The following is a 19,679-nucleotide window of genomic DNA, read 5'->3' on the forward strand; positions in this document are numbered from 1 at the left end:
CATATTGGCAGAAATTATTATGAAGAAATAATCTCAGACTCCTGAGTTTTTGTTGTAGGTCAGTCACAACTCAGAATTGGTCCTGGTGGTCAGAAATTCACCAGGTAAATTTCACAGTTCAGTCACTATCTTGGAAAACACTGGGGATCACTGTCTTACATGCCTGTTAAGTAAGCATTGTGTGTGTTTGTTCAGCCGTATATGTTTTCAAAAGCACAATTACTTTTGATGATTGTGCATTGTACTGATTTTGACAAAATCATCATGTGTTTTCACTGGAAGGTACGTAGTAGTCTTACCATATAGAGGATATGTTTATCAGTATTAAAGGTACCATCTGGTTGTATTTTCCATGCACAGAGATGTTTTCTAGCTTTCTGCTCATCTGCTAATTGGATTCCTTCTCCCTACTCCCTTATATACTGGATTATAATATACATAATAAAAGCTGAAAATGGGCTTTCTCTGTTGCTCCATTTACTTTTTAAATAATTTGGGCACCTGGGTGGTTCAGTTGGTTAAGTGTCCAACTTCAGCTCAGCTCATGATCTCATAGTTTGTGAGTTTGAGCCCTGTGTCAGGCTCTGTGCTGACAGCTCAGAGCCTAGAGCCTGCTTCAGATTCTGTTTCTCTCTCTCTTTCTCTGCCTTTCTCCCTCCCTCTCTACCCCTCCCCCACTTGTGCTCTGTCTCTCTCATAAATGTAAAAAATTTATAAATAATTCTGGGAGAGATTTTATTAATGCATCATTAGTGTCTGACCATGGTTCAAGTGATTGGGCCTTAATGCCTGTGAATTCTGGCTTAAAATAAAGCAAATTTATTCCTGCACAGTACTGCTCTTCTGTGCATAAGCCTTGCTCTTTTTTTTTTTTTTTTTTTTAATGTTTATTTTTGACAGAGCACGTGAGTGGCGGAAGGGCAGAGAGAGGGATACACAGAATCCGAAGCAGGCTCGAGGCTCTGAGCTGCCAACACAGAGCCCAATGTGGGGTTCAAACTTAGGAACTGTGAGATCATGCTCTGGGCCAAAGTCGGCCACTTAACTGACTTGAGTCACCCAGGTGCCCCAGCCCTTTGCTCTTTAATCTGGTTTAAGCATTCAACTCTAAGATCCTGTTTATGTCTTAAAGAATATTGTCATAGTTGTTTTTTTTTTAATAAAAATACTATCAGGGCTAGAACTATAATAACTAATAATACCTCACACAATCATTTGTATTATATAAGATATTTAAGTAATATTTTTCATTGCATTCAATATTTCATAAAAAGATAGTCTATGAAAAAAATTTTATCCCTCTTCTGTTTTTTTTTTTTTTTTTAATTTTTTTTTTTTTTTCAACGTTTATTTTATTTTTGGGACAGAGAGAGACAGAGCATGAATGGGGAGGGGCAGAGAGAGAGGGAGACACAGAATCGGAAACAGGCTCCAGGCTCTGAGCCATCAGCCCAGAGCCTGACGCGGGGCTCGAACTCACGGACCGCGAGATCGTGACCTGGCTGAAGTCGGACGCTTAACCGACTGCGCCACCCAGGCGACCCTTTTCTGTTTTTTAAAATGCAGTAATATTGCTTTCTTTTATGAAAGTGGTATGGTGTTTAAATTGCTGAAGGAAATGGTAATGAGAAAGTAATTATTTAAAGCTTCACCTGACTTTTCATCTGAGAATTAGTACATTCTTTTAGTGGAGTATTAAGTGTGTGGGTGTCACCTTTCTTATTATATTCTATAATTTTACAGTACTGGGAAATGGGAAAAGAACAGAAATACTTCTTGATCTTTAACTTCTAAACTCATCAATGCTTGTCAGAAGAAAAACATCTTATATGAAAGAAAGTAAGGACTTCATGAAAAATTAGTGATAGCTGATGTGCATCAGTGCTAACAGATCAATGAAAGCTTGCATGTGTACAGGGGGGTTGCGCACATGCACGTGTGTGTGTAAATTATATTTATCTTACTTTAAGCATTGGTAGGGATAGTGTATTTTCTATACCAGTCTATTCCATGTCTGCCTTAGTTCTTGATCAGAACTTTTATCATGTACCTTAAGCCACAAGTATCAATTACCTACAGTATGTAAGACCATCGTAGGTTCCTTGGAGAACTTAAAGTTATGTAAAATATGATTCTTGATTTCTAAAAAACTTATGATACAGTTGAGAAGAGTCACATTCTCATGAAAACTATATAGTAAAGGGTAAGTAGTACATGATAAATGCCTAGCCAATGCTACAGAGACCGTAAGATCCACAGTAATTATTGAGATATAAAATCAGTTCTGGCACAAGGAGGTGTATTTGTTGAAGAAATGAATAAGATCACATACAGGTAGGATGATCAAGGAAGGCTCCATGCTTAGTCATCTGTGATTCCTAATAAAGCAAGAGCTCTGTTAGCATATCATTGACATTTTAAAAATGGATTTTCCTTTAATGATTATTTAAGACAACTTAATCCTCTAAGGTTTTTTTCCTTCCTGTCTTACATATGTTTCTATAAGGATAGAACTTTGCTTTTGTAAAAAAGCTTTTTCTTGGTTCATTTTAAGGATGTCCGGAGTTGAGTTTAGGTTAATGGCATCAATTCTTTTAATCTAATTGAAATATTTTGAGGGAACACTAAAATTTTCAAATACACTGGTTAAAACTATAGATAAATTAAAAAAAAATTTTTTTACTGTTTATTTGTTTTTGAGCAAGAGTGAGCAGGGGAGGGGCAGAGAGAGAGGGAGACACAGAATCTGAAGCAGGCTCCAGGCTCTGAGCTGTCAGCACAGAGCCTGATATGGGGCTCAAACACACAGACTGCGAGATCATGACCTGAGCCTAAGTCAGATGCTTAACTGACTGAGCCATCTGGGCACCCCTAAAAATTTTAAGTCCTTGAAAATGGATTAAGTTTTTATGTCTGTGATTTGTGTGTAATAATAGTATTTCACAAAGCAAACTCCTCTTACTCAGGATTGTTAGCTGTTTCTTCACACAGGCCTTTCCACAATGCTTTTCCATATAGAAGAGACTTCTATTTATACTAGGCAACATAAGGTAGTAGAAAAAAATATGAATTTCGGAGTCTTGGCTCTGCTATTTTATTTGGTGTATTGTAAATTCTCTCTTCAGCCTTAGATTTCTATAAAATGAGGACACTAATATGTTCCTCATAGGAAGATATTAAAATGAGAAAACATGAAGATTCTACAAAGTAGCCACTCAGTATTAGCTTCTTTCTTGCTTTATTTGATGATTACTTCACACTCCTTACAAATTAGTATTACAGCATTGGTCTTTAACCATGGCTGCACATTAGAATCATCCAGAGATCTTTTAATGAATGGTAAGGGCCCAGTCCAACCCCAAATTAGTTAAATCTATTTTTGGCGGTAGGACCCAAACATCTGGTTTTGTTTTTAGTTTCCCAGGTAATTCTGATGCATGGTAGGTATCAAGAATTACTGGTCTAGAGGGAATGATTTCACACATAACCTTTCAAGGAAATTCCTAACATAACTTTTTTCTAATTATTTTCAAAGGTATAATAATAATAAGTTGAACTTCACAACTCTAGCCCCGTTTTTATTAGAAAGAATCTAAGGATTAGAGAAATTAATATCCTCGAGGTCACAAAGCTATAATAACGGGGAAGTTAGTATAGTTTCTTGGCTCAAATTTTATACTCTTTCTAGAAACACATTAAAAACTGTGTTATGTTATGAGAATAGGTAGACAGGTAAGAATATAATAATACCCTCTCTGAAAGACCTCATTAGATATGTACTTTTTTTTTTAAAGCATCAAAACTTAAAAACCATTTTATTCCATTTTCACAGAAAGTAAATAAACCTTCCCAATGTCTCCACACACACAAAAAATCCATGTTTTAAATGATTTTTTTTAATGTTTGTTTATTTTTGAGAGAGAACATGATACACAAGTTGGGGAGGGGCAGAGAGAAGGAGTACAGAGGATCCAAAGCAGGCTCCACACTGACAGTCGAGAGCTTGATGCAGGACTCGAATTTGCAAACTCCAAGATCATGACCTGAGCTGAAGTCGGACCCTTAACTGACTGAGCCACCCAGGCATCTTCCGCAAAAAATCCATTTTTAAGCTAGCCTGTAATAAACTTTGACATTCTTAAGAGCTGAAAAGGTTGTACATTTTGAACACATAAACAGTTTAATAAATATTTCATGTCAGAAGCGAACTATGAGATCTTAGGGAAAGATTTCTAGATATTCCTAAGTAAGAACATTTCATTTCTGCCCTGATATTTTCAGAAGGTCTTTCCCAACTCCCACACCTTTCCCACCAGTTTTAAATAGCTTCTTAAAGCAGAATTTTATACCTGTTAGTGTTTTGCTATAGTCCTAGAATTCACTGCCAGATTTCATAATGTGGAAAAATTTTGTTTCCCTAGCCCACAGGGCTAGGCTAGTCTCTAATAGAAGTAGAGCTACTGTTTATTATAGATTTTCTGTATAACATATTGGTTCTCAGCAATTTACCTAATGATTTTCCTTAATTTCCACAATAATCTAGTCAGTTAAGTATACTATTATTTTAAGCCCATTTTACGGATGAGAAAACTGAGGAACAGAAAAAAGACCTGTCCCCTAAGTGGCCTGCCCACAATATAAACTTTGCACTTCACTTTTAGCTTTTAGGGTTTTGCCATTCCTCCCTTTCACTTTCAATATGTGCTTTGTAGATCTTTGTAGCCATAGTAAAATAAATAGAACCCCTGATAAAATTCCTTACGCAAACTGCAGTTTTTAGTGCCTACTTTTACCTGCAGGACAAAGTTAATATGCTTGCCAGAACATTCTTAGTCTGGTCTTTAATATATACAGCTTCTTTCTAATCCTTTTATATATTCTGTGCTGTAGCCAGTCTGGACTACCTAAATACTCTTGAATATACCTTGTGCTTTTCTCTGAACATGGTTCAGGGATTTGATTGTCTAGCAGCAGACAAATGTGGTGCTAGATCAAACTGTGCATCCTGGAAATTCATTCTATAATGGTGATATTCAGTCTTGGCCTCAGTGATTTTCACACTTAGCTGTGTAGTCATAATGTATAGTCCCCACATTTCTGATTTCAGTAGATTCAGGCACAAGGGGGAATATTGAGGCTAGCCCTTACTTCAGTACATCTCTATAATGCCACTAAACCTTAAAGAACCAAAACAATTATACTTTTTCTCAAGTCTACCCTAATCCTATCCCACCAGACTGTTGCCTACAGATGAAAATTTTGTCCTTTTCTGTATTCCTTTCCCTAAACAGATTAGAGTTCCAGTCTTTCATCCTTTGCTGGCCTTCTGTTGTTTCTGTTCCTTCTCACTTTAATTCAGCAACATTTGTGGAACACTTAAACTCTGAGTACTTGGCATAGTGAAATACAACCAAGTGATTTTTTTTTTTTTTTTTTTTTTTAAGAGAGGGCAAGGGAGAGGGGCAGAGGGAGAGAGAATCTTAAGCAGGCTGCATGCTTAGCATGGAGCCCCATGCAGGGCCAAGTGCCACAGCCCTGGGATCATGACCTGAACCAAAATCAAGAGTCAGACACTCAACCAACTGAGCCACCTAGGCACTCTGGCCAATAAAAACTTTTAACTGCCTTTAAATCCCAACCGAAATGTTACCACCTAAAGATTTTTCCCAGTATCCTGAGACGGGCCTTTTTTTTTTTTTTTTTTTTTTCATGTTTTTTAATATTTTTATTCATTTTTGAGAGACAGATACAGAGCACTAACCGAGGAGGAGCAGAGAGAGAGGGAGACACAGAACCTGAATCAGGCTCCAGGCTCTGAGCTATCAGCACAGAGCCGATGCGGGGCCCAAACCCACAAACCGTGATATCATGACCCAAGCGGAAGTCGAATGCTCAACCGACTGAGCAACCCAGGCGCCCCAGAGCCGCCTTTTCTTATATCTGTGTTCTCATACCATTTTGTACTTCGTTGGTTTTTTTTTTTTTTTTTTTTTAGAGAGAGAGAGCATGCGCATGCGCGCCCACAAATGGGGGAGGGGCAGAAAATGAGGAAGAGAGCAAGAATCTCAAGCGGGCTTCACACTGTCAGTGTGGATCCCAACGTGGGCTTGTGAACCGTGAGATCATGACCCGAGCTGAAATCAAGAGTCAGACGCTTGGAGCGCCTGGGTAGTTTAGTCAGTTAAGCATCAGACTTCAGCCCAGGTCATGATCTCGGGGTTCTTGAGTTCGAGCCCCACGTCGGGCTCTCTATGCTACCTGCTGTCAGCACAGAGCTCCCTTTGGATCCTTTGTTCCCCTCTCTGTACGCACATGCTCTCTCTCCAAAATAAATAAACATTAAAAAAAAAAAAAAAAAAGTCAGACGCATTGACTGAGCCACCCAGGTTTCCCTGTACTTCATTGGTTTGTAGCACTTATCACATTGTGACATAAAGAATTGTCTATCTCTTTCACTAGACTGTGAGCTCCTTGAATTAAAAAACTACATTTTGTTCATTTTTATGTCCTCAAAGAACCTGAGACAATGACTCAAACAAGCAGGTATTTTGTACAAGGGAGTTATATCACATGCGTATTTAACTTCTAGGAATTTTACACTGCGTACCAAAAAAAAAAAAAAAAAAAAAAAGAATGACATAATCAGGCAGTTTCACCTGCCATTCTGCCCAATGAGTTGATGCCTAGTATTGGGCATATGATAGGAGGTATGAATCTGTTGTTCCCACATGTCTCTCAAAGTGACCACCTCATTGGCTTGAGTGTGATTCTTTTGAAGAGATTTTTTATAACATCATACCTCAGACACCAGCCAACCACTTCCACTGGTGCTTTTTCTAGTGATGGAAGAAAAGCCATCTGTGTTGGATATGAGAGGTGGTATGTTAGTCTCTAACATAGTGCTTTCCTAAGGAATTATCCAGGGTAATTTTGACTAGACTTTTACTATATATTCACTGGCTTTAGAAGCTAACCCTTTATAAAAGACAGGAATACCACTATCCAGTTTTCCTAAATGAGCAATCTATCCTTTCTCGGAGTTGTTACAAAAGTTTGTTTTTATGACTCAAATGGCATTTTTGCTGCTTGCTTCTTAGCTCTTTGTTCATGTCTGATATCACCAGTTGGAAAGTAAGGATCATATCTTTGTACCTCTTTGTATGTGGCATACCGCACATAGTACTCATTTATAGAATAAATAGATATTTTTATATGTTTTCATTATGCTAAGGTCTAAATGAGAAATAACCCAGAAGCCATATCTTTTAATTCACCATCCAGTGGTCATCCACTTTCCCTTGATACCATTTGCTAAATTTTCCCTTCCAATTATCACATTTCTTTCTTCCACAGCTCTTCCGACGTGTTGCAGCAGCTTTGCCTGGAATGGAAAGCACACAGGACAGAAGCAGAGAAGACAGTATCCTTTTTGTTTCATCAGAAAATTTTATTGTTAACATTAGTCTTTCGAGCTCCACTTGGTTGGCTAAGGAATATGCCATCATATGGCAGGAATTGATGACCAGGAATTGATGACTTAGGAATGTAGAAGCTCCAAGATTTTCTTTTTTTTTTTCTTTTTAACATTTTTTAACATTTTATTATTTTTTGAGAGAGAGAGCAAGCGAGCAAAGGAGGGGCAGAGAGGGAGACACAGAATCTGAAGGAGGCTTCAGGCTGTGAACTGTCAGCCTAGAGCCTGATGCAGGGCTCAAACCTACGAACTGTGAGATCATGACCTGAGTCGAAGTCAAGATGCCTAAGTGACTGAGCCACCTAGGGACCCTGAAGCTCCAAGGTTTTCTGTAGCACATGAGATCTGGTGGTTCAAGGGCATCCTTTGTAGCCCGCTTCTCACTGCAATTAATCAGTGAGAGGGTTTGTGTTTGTTTACTTGCTTTTTAATGAGCAGGAAACTTAGAATCACCGCCCTCTGCCTCTTAATTTTGAGTCCCATTGGCTCTGGGCTTTTTCCCTACAGTATATATCATATTTTCCTCCCTTGCTTTTTCTTGAGCTTTCTGCTTGGCACAGGCAAGAAATAATTCAGTCTTGAGTGTTATTGTGGCCTCTGCTTTCAGAAACAGGACATAATGAAGTACATGTAATAATAGTTATTTCAAAGGATTTTGAATCTTAATATTTTAATTGTTTTATATTTAGCGTTTTTCCATATGCATTTTTATTAAGCCATAGAATTCATAGCACTTTGTGTTCAGCTTTTCCCACTGCTAGATGTTTTATGTTTTCTAAGTCTTTATTTTTTTAAGTTTTTTTTTTTTTAAGTTTATTTATTTTGAGAAAGAGTGTGCACAAGTGGGGAAAGGACAGAGAGAGAGGGAGAGAGAGAATCCCAAGCAGGCTCTACTATCAGCAATGGAGCCTGGCATGGGACTTGATCTCATGAACCGTGAGATCATGACCTGAGCTAAAATCAAGAGTCGGATGCTTAACTGACTGAGCCATCCAGGTGCCCCTAAGCCTTTATTACTTCTAATAGCATAATGTGTTCTATGGAGTTGAAGTCCCATTATTTATTAAATTCTCTCCCTGAACTCTTTTGTAAGCTATTTTCAGAGTTTCAGATAATCTCATAAGGAACATAATCTTTACATGGTTTCTTGCTCCTATAATTTCCTTAAAACAAATTCTCATGAATAGGGCTTAACTTTATTCTGACCTTTGTTGCATATAGTAGATATAAGCAAGTTTATTCCCTTTGAGCATCTCGTTATAGTGAGCTAGCTATACCAGAAAATAATGGCTGTATCAGTTCTGAAGCCAGTAGGAATGGAAGGAGCTTGCAAGAGATCTCAATGTTCAGCAGAATTGGAATTGTACTTTCCCATTTATAGCTCCTTAACTTTTGTTTCAGTGATTGACATAAAACTGGAAAAGCCTCAGGAGCAACCAGTCAGTGAAGGAGGCTGTTCCTGCTAATCTTCCATGGCATCTTCAACTTTTCTTCAGAAGCTCACTGCTTTGGCCCCCTTACTCTTTCATTGACTGCAGTGTGAATATTGGCTTGAACCTTTTCCCTTCAGTAATAACGTATTGCAATTCATCATTGCTGCCTGTCTCGTGGAGATGATCTATTAGCTTCACAAGCACAAAAAAGTCAGTGTCTTCATTATTTATATTTTACAAAAAGCCAAATGATTCCAACATATTCCAGTGATAACTTTAAAAATTAGATACGTTTTCTCAATTTTTTTTTTCCTTTTCAATGTTAGGATAACATACTTCAAAATGATGGAAATTCCAACAGTCTGTGGCTAGGTTAAGAAGCAATTGTTCACAGCAGCACTTGCCTACCTACTTGATCTCTCTCTGCTTTTCTCACCTCTCCCTTATTGCATTCCCTATTCTTACCATCTCTCCCTCAAAACAAATGAGGTATGACAAAGCAGGAGTCAGACCAAGCCCAATGGAGTTATCCTTCAAATTTAGTGATACCACTTGCTCTAGGCCTTGGGTCAAGATGTCCAAAATTATTCTTGAGCGCTGATATAAATTACTTAGACTTTATTTGAGGTCAAAACTCAACTATCATGGTAGGCAGTGCTTGAATAAGAAAAGGGTTCTGATGCATCTTCAAAATGAGTCCTAATGAACACAGTGAGTACTTACAAATTAAATGAACATAAAATGTATTTCAGACCAAAACAAATGACCCTTTCACATGTTAGTCCCTGGGAGAGAAGAGTTAACAGTGCTTCAGAACATGTTTTTAATACTGAATTCTTCCAGTGAACTATTTCTCCCAGGACTTTAAAATTCTCAACATAGAGTTATTCTGTTTGTTTAAAAAAAGAAAACTTTTGTAAGCAATAGATTTCTCTTGGGTTTTTCTTTCTTGTTTCAAAAAATGCTATGCAGGCAAGGCACTACAGAAATCAAATTCTTTTAAGAAGAACCAGCGGAAGAATTTAAACTTGGTACCGTGATCAAAACTACAATAAACAATGATATCTAAAGCTATCATTGTAGAAACAATGATATCTAAAGCTTAACAACAAAAGAATCCTCAACAGAATAGCAAATACTTTGCTCAGGACATTTGAGGTCAAATCGAAAATGGAAACAGGTTTCTTATAAGCCCCTAGCGGCAGATCTGGAAAAGCATACATAGAGGAGGGAAAGGAGAGAATGGAAGTAAAACTTAATATTATGCAGATTTATGCCTTATTTTTTAGCATTTTTTTTTTTTAATGTTGGGTCTTTCAGGCTGGTTTTGCTTTTTATTAGATCTGTATAGTTTGGTTAATTAACTAGTGATTTAATTTTATATTTAAGCTACAATTAATCTTCTTTCTTTGTTGATATTTATTTCTTTGCCTTTTTTTTTTAAACTACTTTCAGTTTTTAGATGTTTTGTCTGATCTATTTAGAGCTTCATCACCATGGCAATATATATTTCCCTTAAAACACTGTAAACAAATATACTAGGAGTGCACCATTTTAATCTTTACTAGTTATTGTGAGATTGCTGTGTAAGTTAATAAACACATTTGTAAATACATTATTTGCAGGACGAAAATTTCTGAGTTACAGCTCAGGAAAAGCCTGCTGAATTTACGTTGTAAGCATTACTTAACACAGTATAAAGATGAAAAGACAACAAAAAATATCTTCATACTTCCTCATCCCCTCATTGCAACAAAACCCTTAACTGGGAACCTTATTCCCCTCTCTTTCCTCTTCCTTCTCCAGTTCCCACTTATTGTCACCTTGTAATATTCAGAGAGCACTTGGATTATGGGTCTGAATAGAGAAATGCTTTCAGATAATCATTAGCCCACATACCAGTAACTTATACTCAAAGATGGGATGGAGTTGTAAAGTGCTTTTATAATACAATATTATTGTTAAAGGCAAGGGTTGACTCTTTTGTTTTTATTTTGACATGGCATGTCCTGAAATAAATATCAATTCAATATGGCAGATGGGTCATATTCTTTATTTAGAAGAAGTTGTGATTTCTGACATGGGGGTGATTGTCTTCCTACACTGTAGTGTATGATTCTTTTTATGTATCTTTAAAACAGTAATCAGTTATGCTGCTTTTTAATATCGGTCTTTTTATTTGGCCTGGGGTTCTTCAACTGAAGCAGTGAAGTGTGTTCATAGTCTAGATTTTTTTTTTAATAAACAATTTTGCTGCCAAAAATATATAAATAAAACACAAACAAAAACAACTATTGACTTGGTTTCTATTCCTGCCAAGGTAGTAAGTTAGTATGAATTTCTTACTTCCTCCTTAGAATTATAAAGGGAACTTGAAATCCAGAAAAATAAAAAAACAGCACTAAGAAACCCCTAGGGAGTCAGAAGACTTTTCAGCTGTTACAAGTGGGGGTGAGTGGCTACAACTTGAAAGACAGTAATTTAAATTAAAAGTAATTTACATTTTGCTTTTGCCTTCTCCTAACCCCACCTTTGCCTAGGGACAGGGACAGCAAACTCCTGCCCTCCCACCACATCCAGCCTGCTACCTGTTTTTAAATTAAATTTTTTTTGGAATTCACTGCAAAGGTGGGGTTGAGTAGTTGTGACAGAATGGCCCCAAAAGCCAAAAATATTTACTGTCTGGCCCTTTACAGAAAAAAGAGCTGGCCCTTGCCTTGGCACAAATGATAGCTATTTCCCTTACTACAGAAAGGGAGGCTACAGGCCAGACTACGGGTACAGGTGTCCACAGGGGTAATATCAGGGCAGTGTAAACTAAGTGAGGAGTTGATGAAAATAGGTGGAGAATGACCTGCCTGCCTTAGGCCTTTCACTCACTCTCTAGCCTTTCCCTTTCAAAACTTGCGTTAATAAGCTGTAATCTAGGTGACTGCCCCCTGCAAAGCTGCTTCTTCCTAAACTAGTTTAAAGGTAAGACTCTGAAATAAAGTGTGGTTTAGTGGGATGTTACTGAATGGGAGCAGCTACATGTATGGTCTTGTGGTTCCTGGAACTCTGTCCCACAGTTTGTCTCCTCCCCTTCTTTTTTTAAAAAAATTTTTTTTTTCAACGTTTATTTATTTTTGGGACAGAGAGAGACAGAGCATGAACGGGGGAGGGGCAGAGAGAGAGGGAGACACAGAATCGGAAACAGGCTCCAGGCTCTGAGCCATCAGCCCAGAGCCCGATGTGGGGCTCGAACTCACGGACCGCGAGATCGTGACCTGGCTGAAGTCGGACGCTTAACCGACTGCGCCACCCAGGCGCCCCTCTCCTCCCCTTCTTAAACACGACATTCTGGTCTTTGTCCCTTGCCCAGTATACCTTCCCAGACTTGTAACACATACCCCCAGGAGAATTTGGAGCCACAAGCCAGAGTAGTTGGATACCTGAAACTGCCTCAAAAGAAAAAGTGAATACTGGGGCACCTGGGTGAGTCAAGACGGTGAAGCATCTGCCTTCAGCTCAGGTCATGATCTCACAGTTCGTGAGTTTGAGCCCCATGTCAGGCTCTCTGCTGTCAGTGCAGAGCCTGCTTCAGATCCTCTGTCCCCTCTCTCTGCCCCTACCCCATTCACACTCTCTCTCTCTCTCTCTCTCTCTCTCTCAAAAATAAATAAATAAATAAATAAATAAATAAATAAATAAATAAATAAATAAGTTTAGAAAAAGTGAATACCATCTGGAGTAGAAATACTCAAAAAGACTATAAAATGGTGTGATAAATATTGAAGAGTGGAGATACTAGCAATATGGAGCAAGAATCATAAAATAACCAAATACAACTATTAAGTGTGAAAAATAGTTGAAGTAAGGAACACATTAGATAAATGGTACATACACTGCATCCCACTGATTAGTGAGAACATTGAATTGAGGAACTCCTTCACTAGAAAGCAAAGAAAAGATTAAGAGGATAATAGTACACATAGCAACTTCTAGTAGCAATTCCAAAAAGCTAAAAAAGCAAGAACTAAAGTACTGAAAATGAAGACAGTATTTATGATAAGCATCTGCATAGAATGTAGCTTCTAAAATAGTTCCTGATTCCTGCCTCCTGGTATTCATGCCTTTGTAGGATCCTTTTCCTCTAAGTATAGACTGGACCTGGTAAGTTGCTTCTAAGGAACAGAATGCAGCAAAAGTGGTAAGATACCACTTTGAAGATTAGATTATGAAAAATACTTTTGCCAATCTCTCTGACTCCTCTCATTTGCCTCTGTGCAGCAGTCTGTTTGTTATGAGCTCCTATGGAGAGGCCCACTTTGTAAGGAGCTGACAGCAGCCTCCAACCAGCAGCCAGTGAGGAACTGAGGTCCTCAGTAAAACAGACTGCAAGGAATTGAATAAAAAACAAGCCACAGACAGAATATACTTTTGAATTTCATTCATGCTTCATAAAGGACCAGCATTTAGAATATATGAAGAACTCTGGCAGTTTCTAAAGAAGTTAAACATACATTTATTTAACTTAGCCATTTCATGCTCAAGTATTTACTCACAAGAAATGAAAGCCATGTGTCTATATGAAGACTTGCACACAAATATTCATAGCTTTACATGTCCAAGAACTGGAAACAACCCAAATGACCATCAAGAGGTGAATATACTGTATAAATAAATTATGAAACATGCATACTATGTAATATAGTATGCAGTGAAGCAGAATAAACTTGATACCAACAATATAGATAAATCTCAATATAGCCTAATTGAAAAAAGTTGAAAAAAAAAGAGTACATATTTTATGTTTTATGTAAAATGTTAGTAAAAAAAATTTTAATGTTTATTTTTGAGAGAGAGAGAGATAATGTCAGCAAGGGAGGGGCAAAGAGAGAGGGAGACACAGAACCTGAAGCAGGCTCTAGGCTCTGAGCTGTCAGCACAGAGCCTGACGCAGGACTTGAACCCAGGAACCGTGAGATCATTAACTGAGCTGAAGTCAGACACAACCGACTGAGCCACCCAGGAGCCCCTGGAATGCAAACTATTTTAACAACTCTCAGTTTTTCCATTCTGCTTTCTGTCTCTAAATTTGCCTATTCTAGATAACTGTGTAAGTGGAATTATACAATATTTGTCCTAGTGTCCACCCATGTTGTAGCTTGTATCAGACTTTTATTCCTTTTCATGGCTGAATAAAAGCCCAAGTTATGTATATACCACATTTTGTTTACTCATTCATCTGTTGGTGGACACTTGGATTGTTCCCACCTTTTGGCTATTTTACTTTTTTAATGTTTATTTATTTTTGAGAGAGACAGGGTAAATGGGGGAGGGGCAGAGGAAGAGGGAGACACAGAATCCAAAGCAGGCTCCAGGCTCTGAAGTGTCAGCACAGAGCCCTACATGGGGCTTGAACTCACAAACCGTGAGATCCTGACTGAAGTTGGACGCTTAACGGACTGAGCCACCCAGGCGCCCCTGGCTATTTTACGTTTTATTTTTTTATAAGCCTAGCATTTTCCATTTTTATTTATTTTATTTTTTGAGAGAAAGAGTGTGTGAGCAGGGGAGAAGGGAGGAGAGAGAGGGAGAGAAAATCTTAAGCAGGTTCTATGCATAGCATAGAGTCGAGTCCTGACAGAGGACTCGATCCCAGACCCTGGGATTATGACCTGAGCCAAAATCAAGAGTTGGATGTTAAACCAACTGAGCCACCAAGGCGCCCCATGGCTATTTAAAATAATGCTGCCAAGAAAATTGGTGTATAAGTACCTGTTTGAATCCCTGTTTTCAGTTCTTTTTAGTGTATACCTGGGAGTAGAATTGCTGGGTCTTACAATTCTGTTTAACTATATTAACGTTTGGAGGAAATACCAAACTGCTTTCCACAGCAGCTGCACCATTTTACATTCCCAGCAGCAATGACTATATGAGGGTTCCAAGTTTTACACATCTTCATCAACACTTTTTATGTTCTGATGTTTCTGATAATAGCCATCCTTGTGGGTGTATAGTGGTACCTATCTCATGGTGATTTTGATCTGCATTTCCCTAATGACTAGTAATGTTAAACATCTTGCTTACTGGCTGTTTATATAATTTATTTAGAGAAATGTCTATTTAAGTCCTTTGCCCATTTTTAAATGGGGTTGTTTATTGTGTTGTTGAATTACAGGAGTTCTTTATATATTCTAGATATTAATCCTGTAATAGATACATGGATTTACAACTATTTCCTCTCATTCTGTGGGTTGCGTGTTCACTTATTGTGTCCTTTGATGCCCAAAAGTTTTAAATTTTGATGAAGTTCAATTACCTTTTTTTTTTTTGGCCTGTGCTTTTGGTGTCATATGTAAGAAATCATTGCCAAATCCAATATCACAAAGATTTTCTCCTGTGTTTTTATTCAATGAGTTTTATAGTTTTAGCTCTGATGTTTAAGTCTTTGATCCATTTTGAGTTAATTTTGTATACTGTGTATGATAAGGGCCAAGCTTCATTCTTTTGCATGTGGACATATTTTCCCCAGCAGCATTTGTCAAAAAGACTGTCCTTCCCCCATTGAATGAATGGTCTTCGCACCCTTGTTGAAAATCAATTCTCCATATGTAGGAGTTTATTTCTGGGTTGTTTATTCTATTCCATTGGTCTGTATGTCTCTCCTTAATGCTAGTACTCTACTGTGTTTATTACTGTAGCTTTGTAGTAAGTTTTGAAGCACATTGCATTTATTTACGCCTTTAATTTCTGTCAGCAATGTCTTAGTTTTCAGTATACAAGTCTTTCACCTCCTTGGTTGTTAGGTTTATTCCTAAGTATTTTATTCTTTTTGATGCTATTGAAAGTGGAATCTTTTTTCTTAATTTCTTTTTTGGATTGTTCAGTGCTAGTTTATAAAATGCAACTGATTTTTACATTGATTTTGTATCCTGCAACTTTGCTAAATTTATTAAATCTAACGATTTTTGTATGAAATGTTTAGGGTTTTTAACATATAATTGACCCTTGAACAATGCTGGGGTTAGGAGCACTGACCCTGTGCAGTCAAAAATCTGCATATAAGATACAATAAGGGTTGACAAGGATGTGGAGGAAAAGGAGCCCTTTTGTGGAGGATGCAAATTGATGCAGCCACTGTGGAAAACAGTAAAAGGTTTCTTCAAAAAGTTAAAAATAAAACTACCCTACAATCCAGTAATCACAATACTAGCTATTTAGCCAAAGAATACAAAAACACTAATTCAAAGGGATATATGCACCCCTATGTTTATTGCAGTATTATTTACAATAGCCAAACTATGGAAGCAGTTCAAGTGTCCATCAACAGATGAATGGATAAAGATGTGGTACATATACACAATGGAATATTAGTCCGCTATAAAAAAAGAATGAAACCTTGCCATTTGCAACAACATGGATGGAGCTAGAGAGAATATACTGCTAAGTGAAATAAGTCAGTCAGAGAAAGACAACATATGATTTCATTCATATGTGGAATTTAAGAAACAAAACTAACAAAGGGGAAAAAAACGAGACAAAACAAAAATAGAATATAGAGAACAAACTGATGGTTACCAGAGGGGAGGTGGGTGAGGGAATGGGTGAAATAGATGATGGGGATTAAGGAGTGCATTTGTGATGAGCACTGGGTGATGTATGGAATCGTTGAATCACTATATCGTACATCTGAAACTAATATTACACTGTATGTTAACTATACCAGAATTAAAATGAAAACAAATGTATAACTAGTTTTTGGTTTTTTTAATGTTTAATTTTTTAGAGAGAGTGCATGAGAGGGAGGGGCATAAAGAGAGAGAGAGAATCCCAAGCAGGCTCTGGCATTGCCAGCGTGCAGCCTAACACAGGGCTTGATCCCATGAACCATGAGATCATGACCTAAGCCAAAATAATAGAGCCTGCCATTCAAGTGACTGAACACCATCCTGGTGCCCCTGCATATAACTGTTTAGTCCCCCAAAACTTTACAAATACTATTGACCAGAAGCCATACCAATAACATAAACAGTCAATTAACACATATTTTGTATGTTATTTGTATTATATACTGTATTCTTACAATAAAGTAAGCAAGAGAAAAGATTTAAAATCATAAAGAAGAGAACGTATCTTTACAGTACCATACTGTATTTCTTGAAAAAAAAATCTGCATATAAGTGGACCCATGCAGTTCAAACCTGTGTTGTTCAGGGTCAACTGTAATAAGATACGATCTGTAAACAGCTGATTTTATTTCCATTCCAATATGGATGCCTTTTATTTTTTTCTAAACTAATTTTTCTGGCTACAACTTCCAGTATATGTTGAATATAAGTGACAAAAGTGGGCATTCTGTCTTTTTTCGAGTCTTAAGGGAAACCTTTGAGTCTTTTACCATTGAGTATATTTACCATAGATTTTTAAATGTAGTATTTATCATGTTAAGGAAATTCTATTCCTAGTTTATTGAGTGTTTTTATCATAAAAACGTGTTAAATTTTGTCAAATGCTTTTTCTGCATCAATTAGGAAGATCATGGGTTTTTTCCCCTTTTATTCTACTAATTAGTATAGTATATTGATCAGTTTTCATGTGTAGAACCATCCTTGCATTCTGAGAATAAATCATTGTGTGTATTTTCTGGTCATTGTGTATATTCTTCTCAATATACTGCTGAATTCAGTTTGCTAGTAGTTTTTTGAGGATTTTAAAATCAATATTGGTCTGTAGTTTTCTTGTATTATCTTTGGCTTTGGTATCAGTGTAATTCTGCTGTCATGGAATGAGTTAGGAAGTGCTTCCTCTTAAATTTTTTTTTTTTTTTTTTGAGAAAAGTTTGAGAAGGACTGATTGTTAATTCTTCAAGTGTTTTTTTTTTTTTTTTTAATCTGGTATAAGTAATACAGTGTTATATCAGTGTCAGGTGTACAATATAGTGATTCAGCAATTCCATACATCACCTGGTGCTCATCTTGATAAGTGTCCTCTTGAATCCCTTACCTATTTCACCCATCTTCCTACCCACCTCCCCTCTGGTAAGCATCAGTTTGTTCTCTGTAATTAAAGCATCTGGTTCTTGGTTTGTCTTTTTTCTTTGTTCATTTGTTTTGTTTCTTGAATTCCACATATGAGTGAAATCATGTTGTCTTTCTCTAGCCAACTTATTTCACTTAGCAGTATACTCTCTAGCTCCATCCATGTTGTTGCAAATGGCAAGATTTCATTCTTTTTTATAGCTGAGTAATATTCCATTGTGTGTATGTACCACATCTTTATCCATTCATCTGTCGATGGACACTTGAGCTGCATCCATAGTTTGGCTATTGTAAACAGTGCTGCAACAAACATAGGGGTGGGTGCATCTATTCCTTTGAATTAGTGTTTTTGTATTCTTTGGGTAAATAGCCAATAGTGGGCCTACTGGGTCATAGGGTATTTCTATTTTTAACTTTTTGAAGAACCTCATAACTATTTTCCACAGTGGCTGCACCAGTTTGCATTCCCACCAGCAGTGCACAGGGGTTCCTTTTTCTCCACAACCTCGCCAACACTTACTTCTTCCCATGTGCATCTTTGACTTATCAGCATACACTTAAGTCAATATTGTACTACTTCCCATAAAGTACAGAAAACTTTGCATAGTATAACTCTATTTTCCCACTTTCCCTTCACTCCTTATTTTTTTTTATTCACTCTCAATTTTACATGTACTTATGGGTAATTTTCATTGAACAGTATTCCATTTTGTGAGTGGAATATACCATAGATCCACCTATTCTAGAATTTAAGTTTTTTCCACTACCTCTGTGATACTTTTATACCTATTATTTTTTGGTAAACATATGTACGCATTTCTCCTTGGTGTACCCTAGGAGTATAATTGATGGGTTATAAGGTATGCATGTATTTGTCTTTACGAATTAGTTTCCAAAGCAGTTGTACCAGTTTACAGTCATGTGAGACTTCCATTTGCTTAATGTTGTCAGTCTTTTTCACCTTTAGCCTTTTAGGTGGTGTGTAGTGGTATCACATTTTAATTCAAAACTTTTTAATTTTACTTTAAATGTTTATTTATTTTTGAGAGCGAGAGAGCACAAGCGGGGAAGGGGGCAGAGAGAGAGAGGGGGACGGAGGATCTGAAGCAGGCTCTGCGCTGACATCAGGGAGCTGGATGCAGGGCTCGAACTCATGAACCATGAGATCACGACCTGAGCTGAGACTCAACCAACTGAGCCATCCAGGTACCCCTTAATTGAAAACTTTTTAAAACCACTGTACTGACCAAAGAATGTGTGAGCCAGATATGGTCCATAAGTCAACTCCAGGTCAGACTGTTTTCTGAGAATGTTTGTTTTAATGTATATGTGAACAATTGTCTACTGGACAGCTGGAAGATAAAAAATTCATGCCACAATCCTATTAGTGGAGAGATTTTGAAGCAAACTACATCTGAAACATCCATTTGTCTTGCCCTGTTCAATGGGGTGAGTGGAAAGAACCAGGTCTCATCAAGGTGATAAATGGTAGTCGTGAGGCTGTAGGGACACAAAGAAGAGCACTTAACCCAGCTGTGGGAGGTTCTCTATAATATTGCCTCATCTACCATCCCTCCTCACCATGAAATAGATTGTGACATCAGGCTGAACTTCATTGTGCTCTCAAGACCAAAGTCCTCTGAGGCCATTGCTCATGCCATTTCTTCCATGTGTTCTTTGTGTGGAAAGCTCTCCCTCCCTTCCCTGCTTGGCCTTCAAGGTTCATCCCTGCCCCAGATCTTTCCCCAC

The 19,679-nt window shown here is 37.5% G+C and overlaps 1 protein-coding gene across 2 annotated transcripts in view; it reads left to right on the forward strand.

Annotated features, from left to right (window-relative positions):
* RAB6A (RAB6A, member RAS oncogene family) overlaps positions 1-10,944 on the forward strand; it is an 89,190-nt gene extending 78,246 nt beyond the window's left edge. For both annotated transcript variants that reach the window (XM_045484077.1, XM_045484076.1), the window contains exons 7-8: positions 7,354-7,420; positions 8,876-10,944. In XM_045484077.1, coding sequence (XP_045340033.1) covers positions 7,354-7,420; positions 8,876-8,940 — 132 coding nt within the window. In that variant the 3' untranslated portion in view covers positions 8,941-10,944. The remainder of the gene's footprint in view (positions 1-7,353; positions 7,421-8,875) is intronic.
* Positions 10,945-19,679: the final 8,735 nt, after the last annotated feature.

The sequence above is a fragment of the Leopardus geoffroyi genome, chromosome D1 (assembly GCF_018350155.1).
Source record: "Leopardus geoffroyi isolate Oge1 chromosome D1, O.geoffroyi_Oge1_pat1.0, whole genome shotgun sequence".
Classification (NCBI taxonomy): Eukaryota; Metazoa; Chordata; class Mammalia; order Carnivora; family Felidae; genus Leopardus; species Leopardus geoffroyi.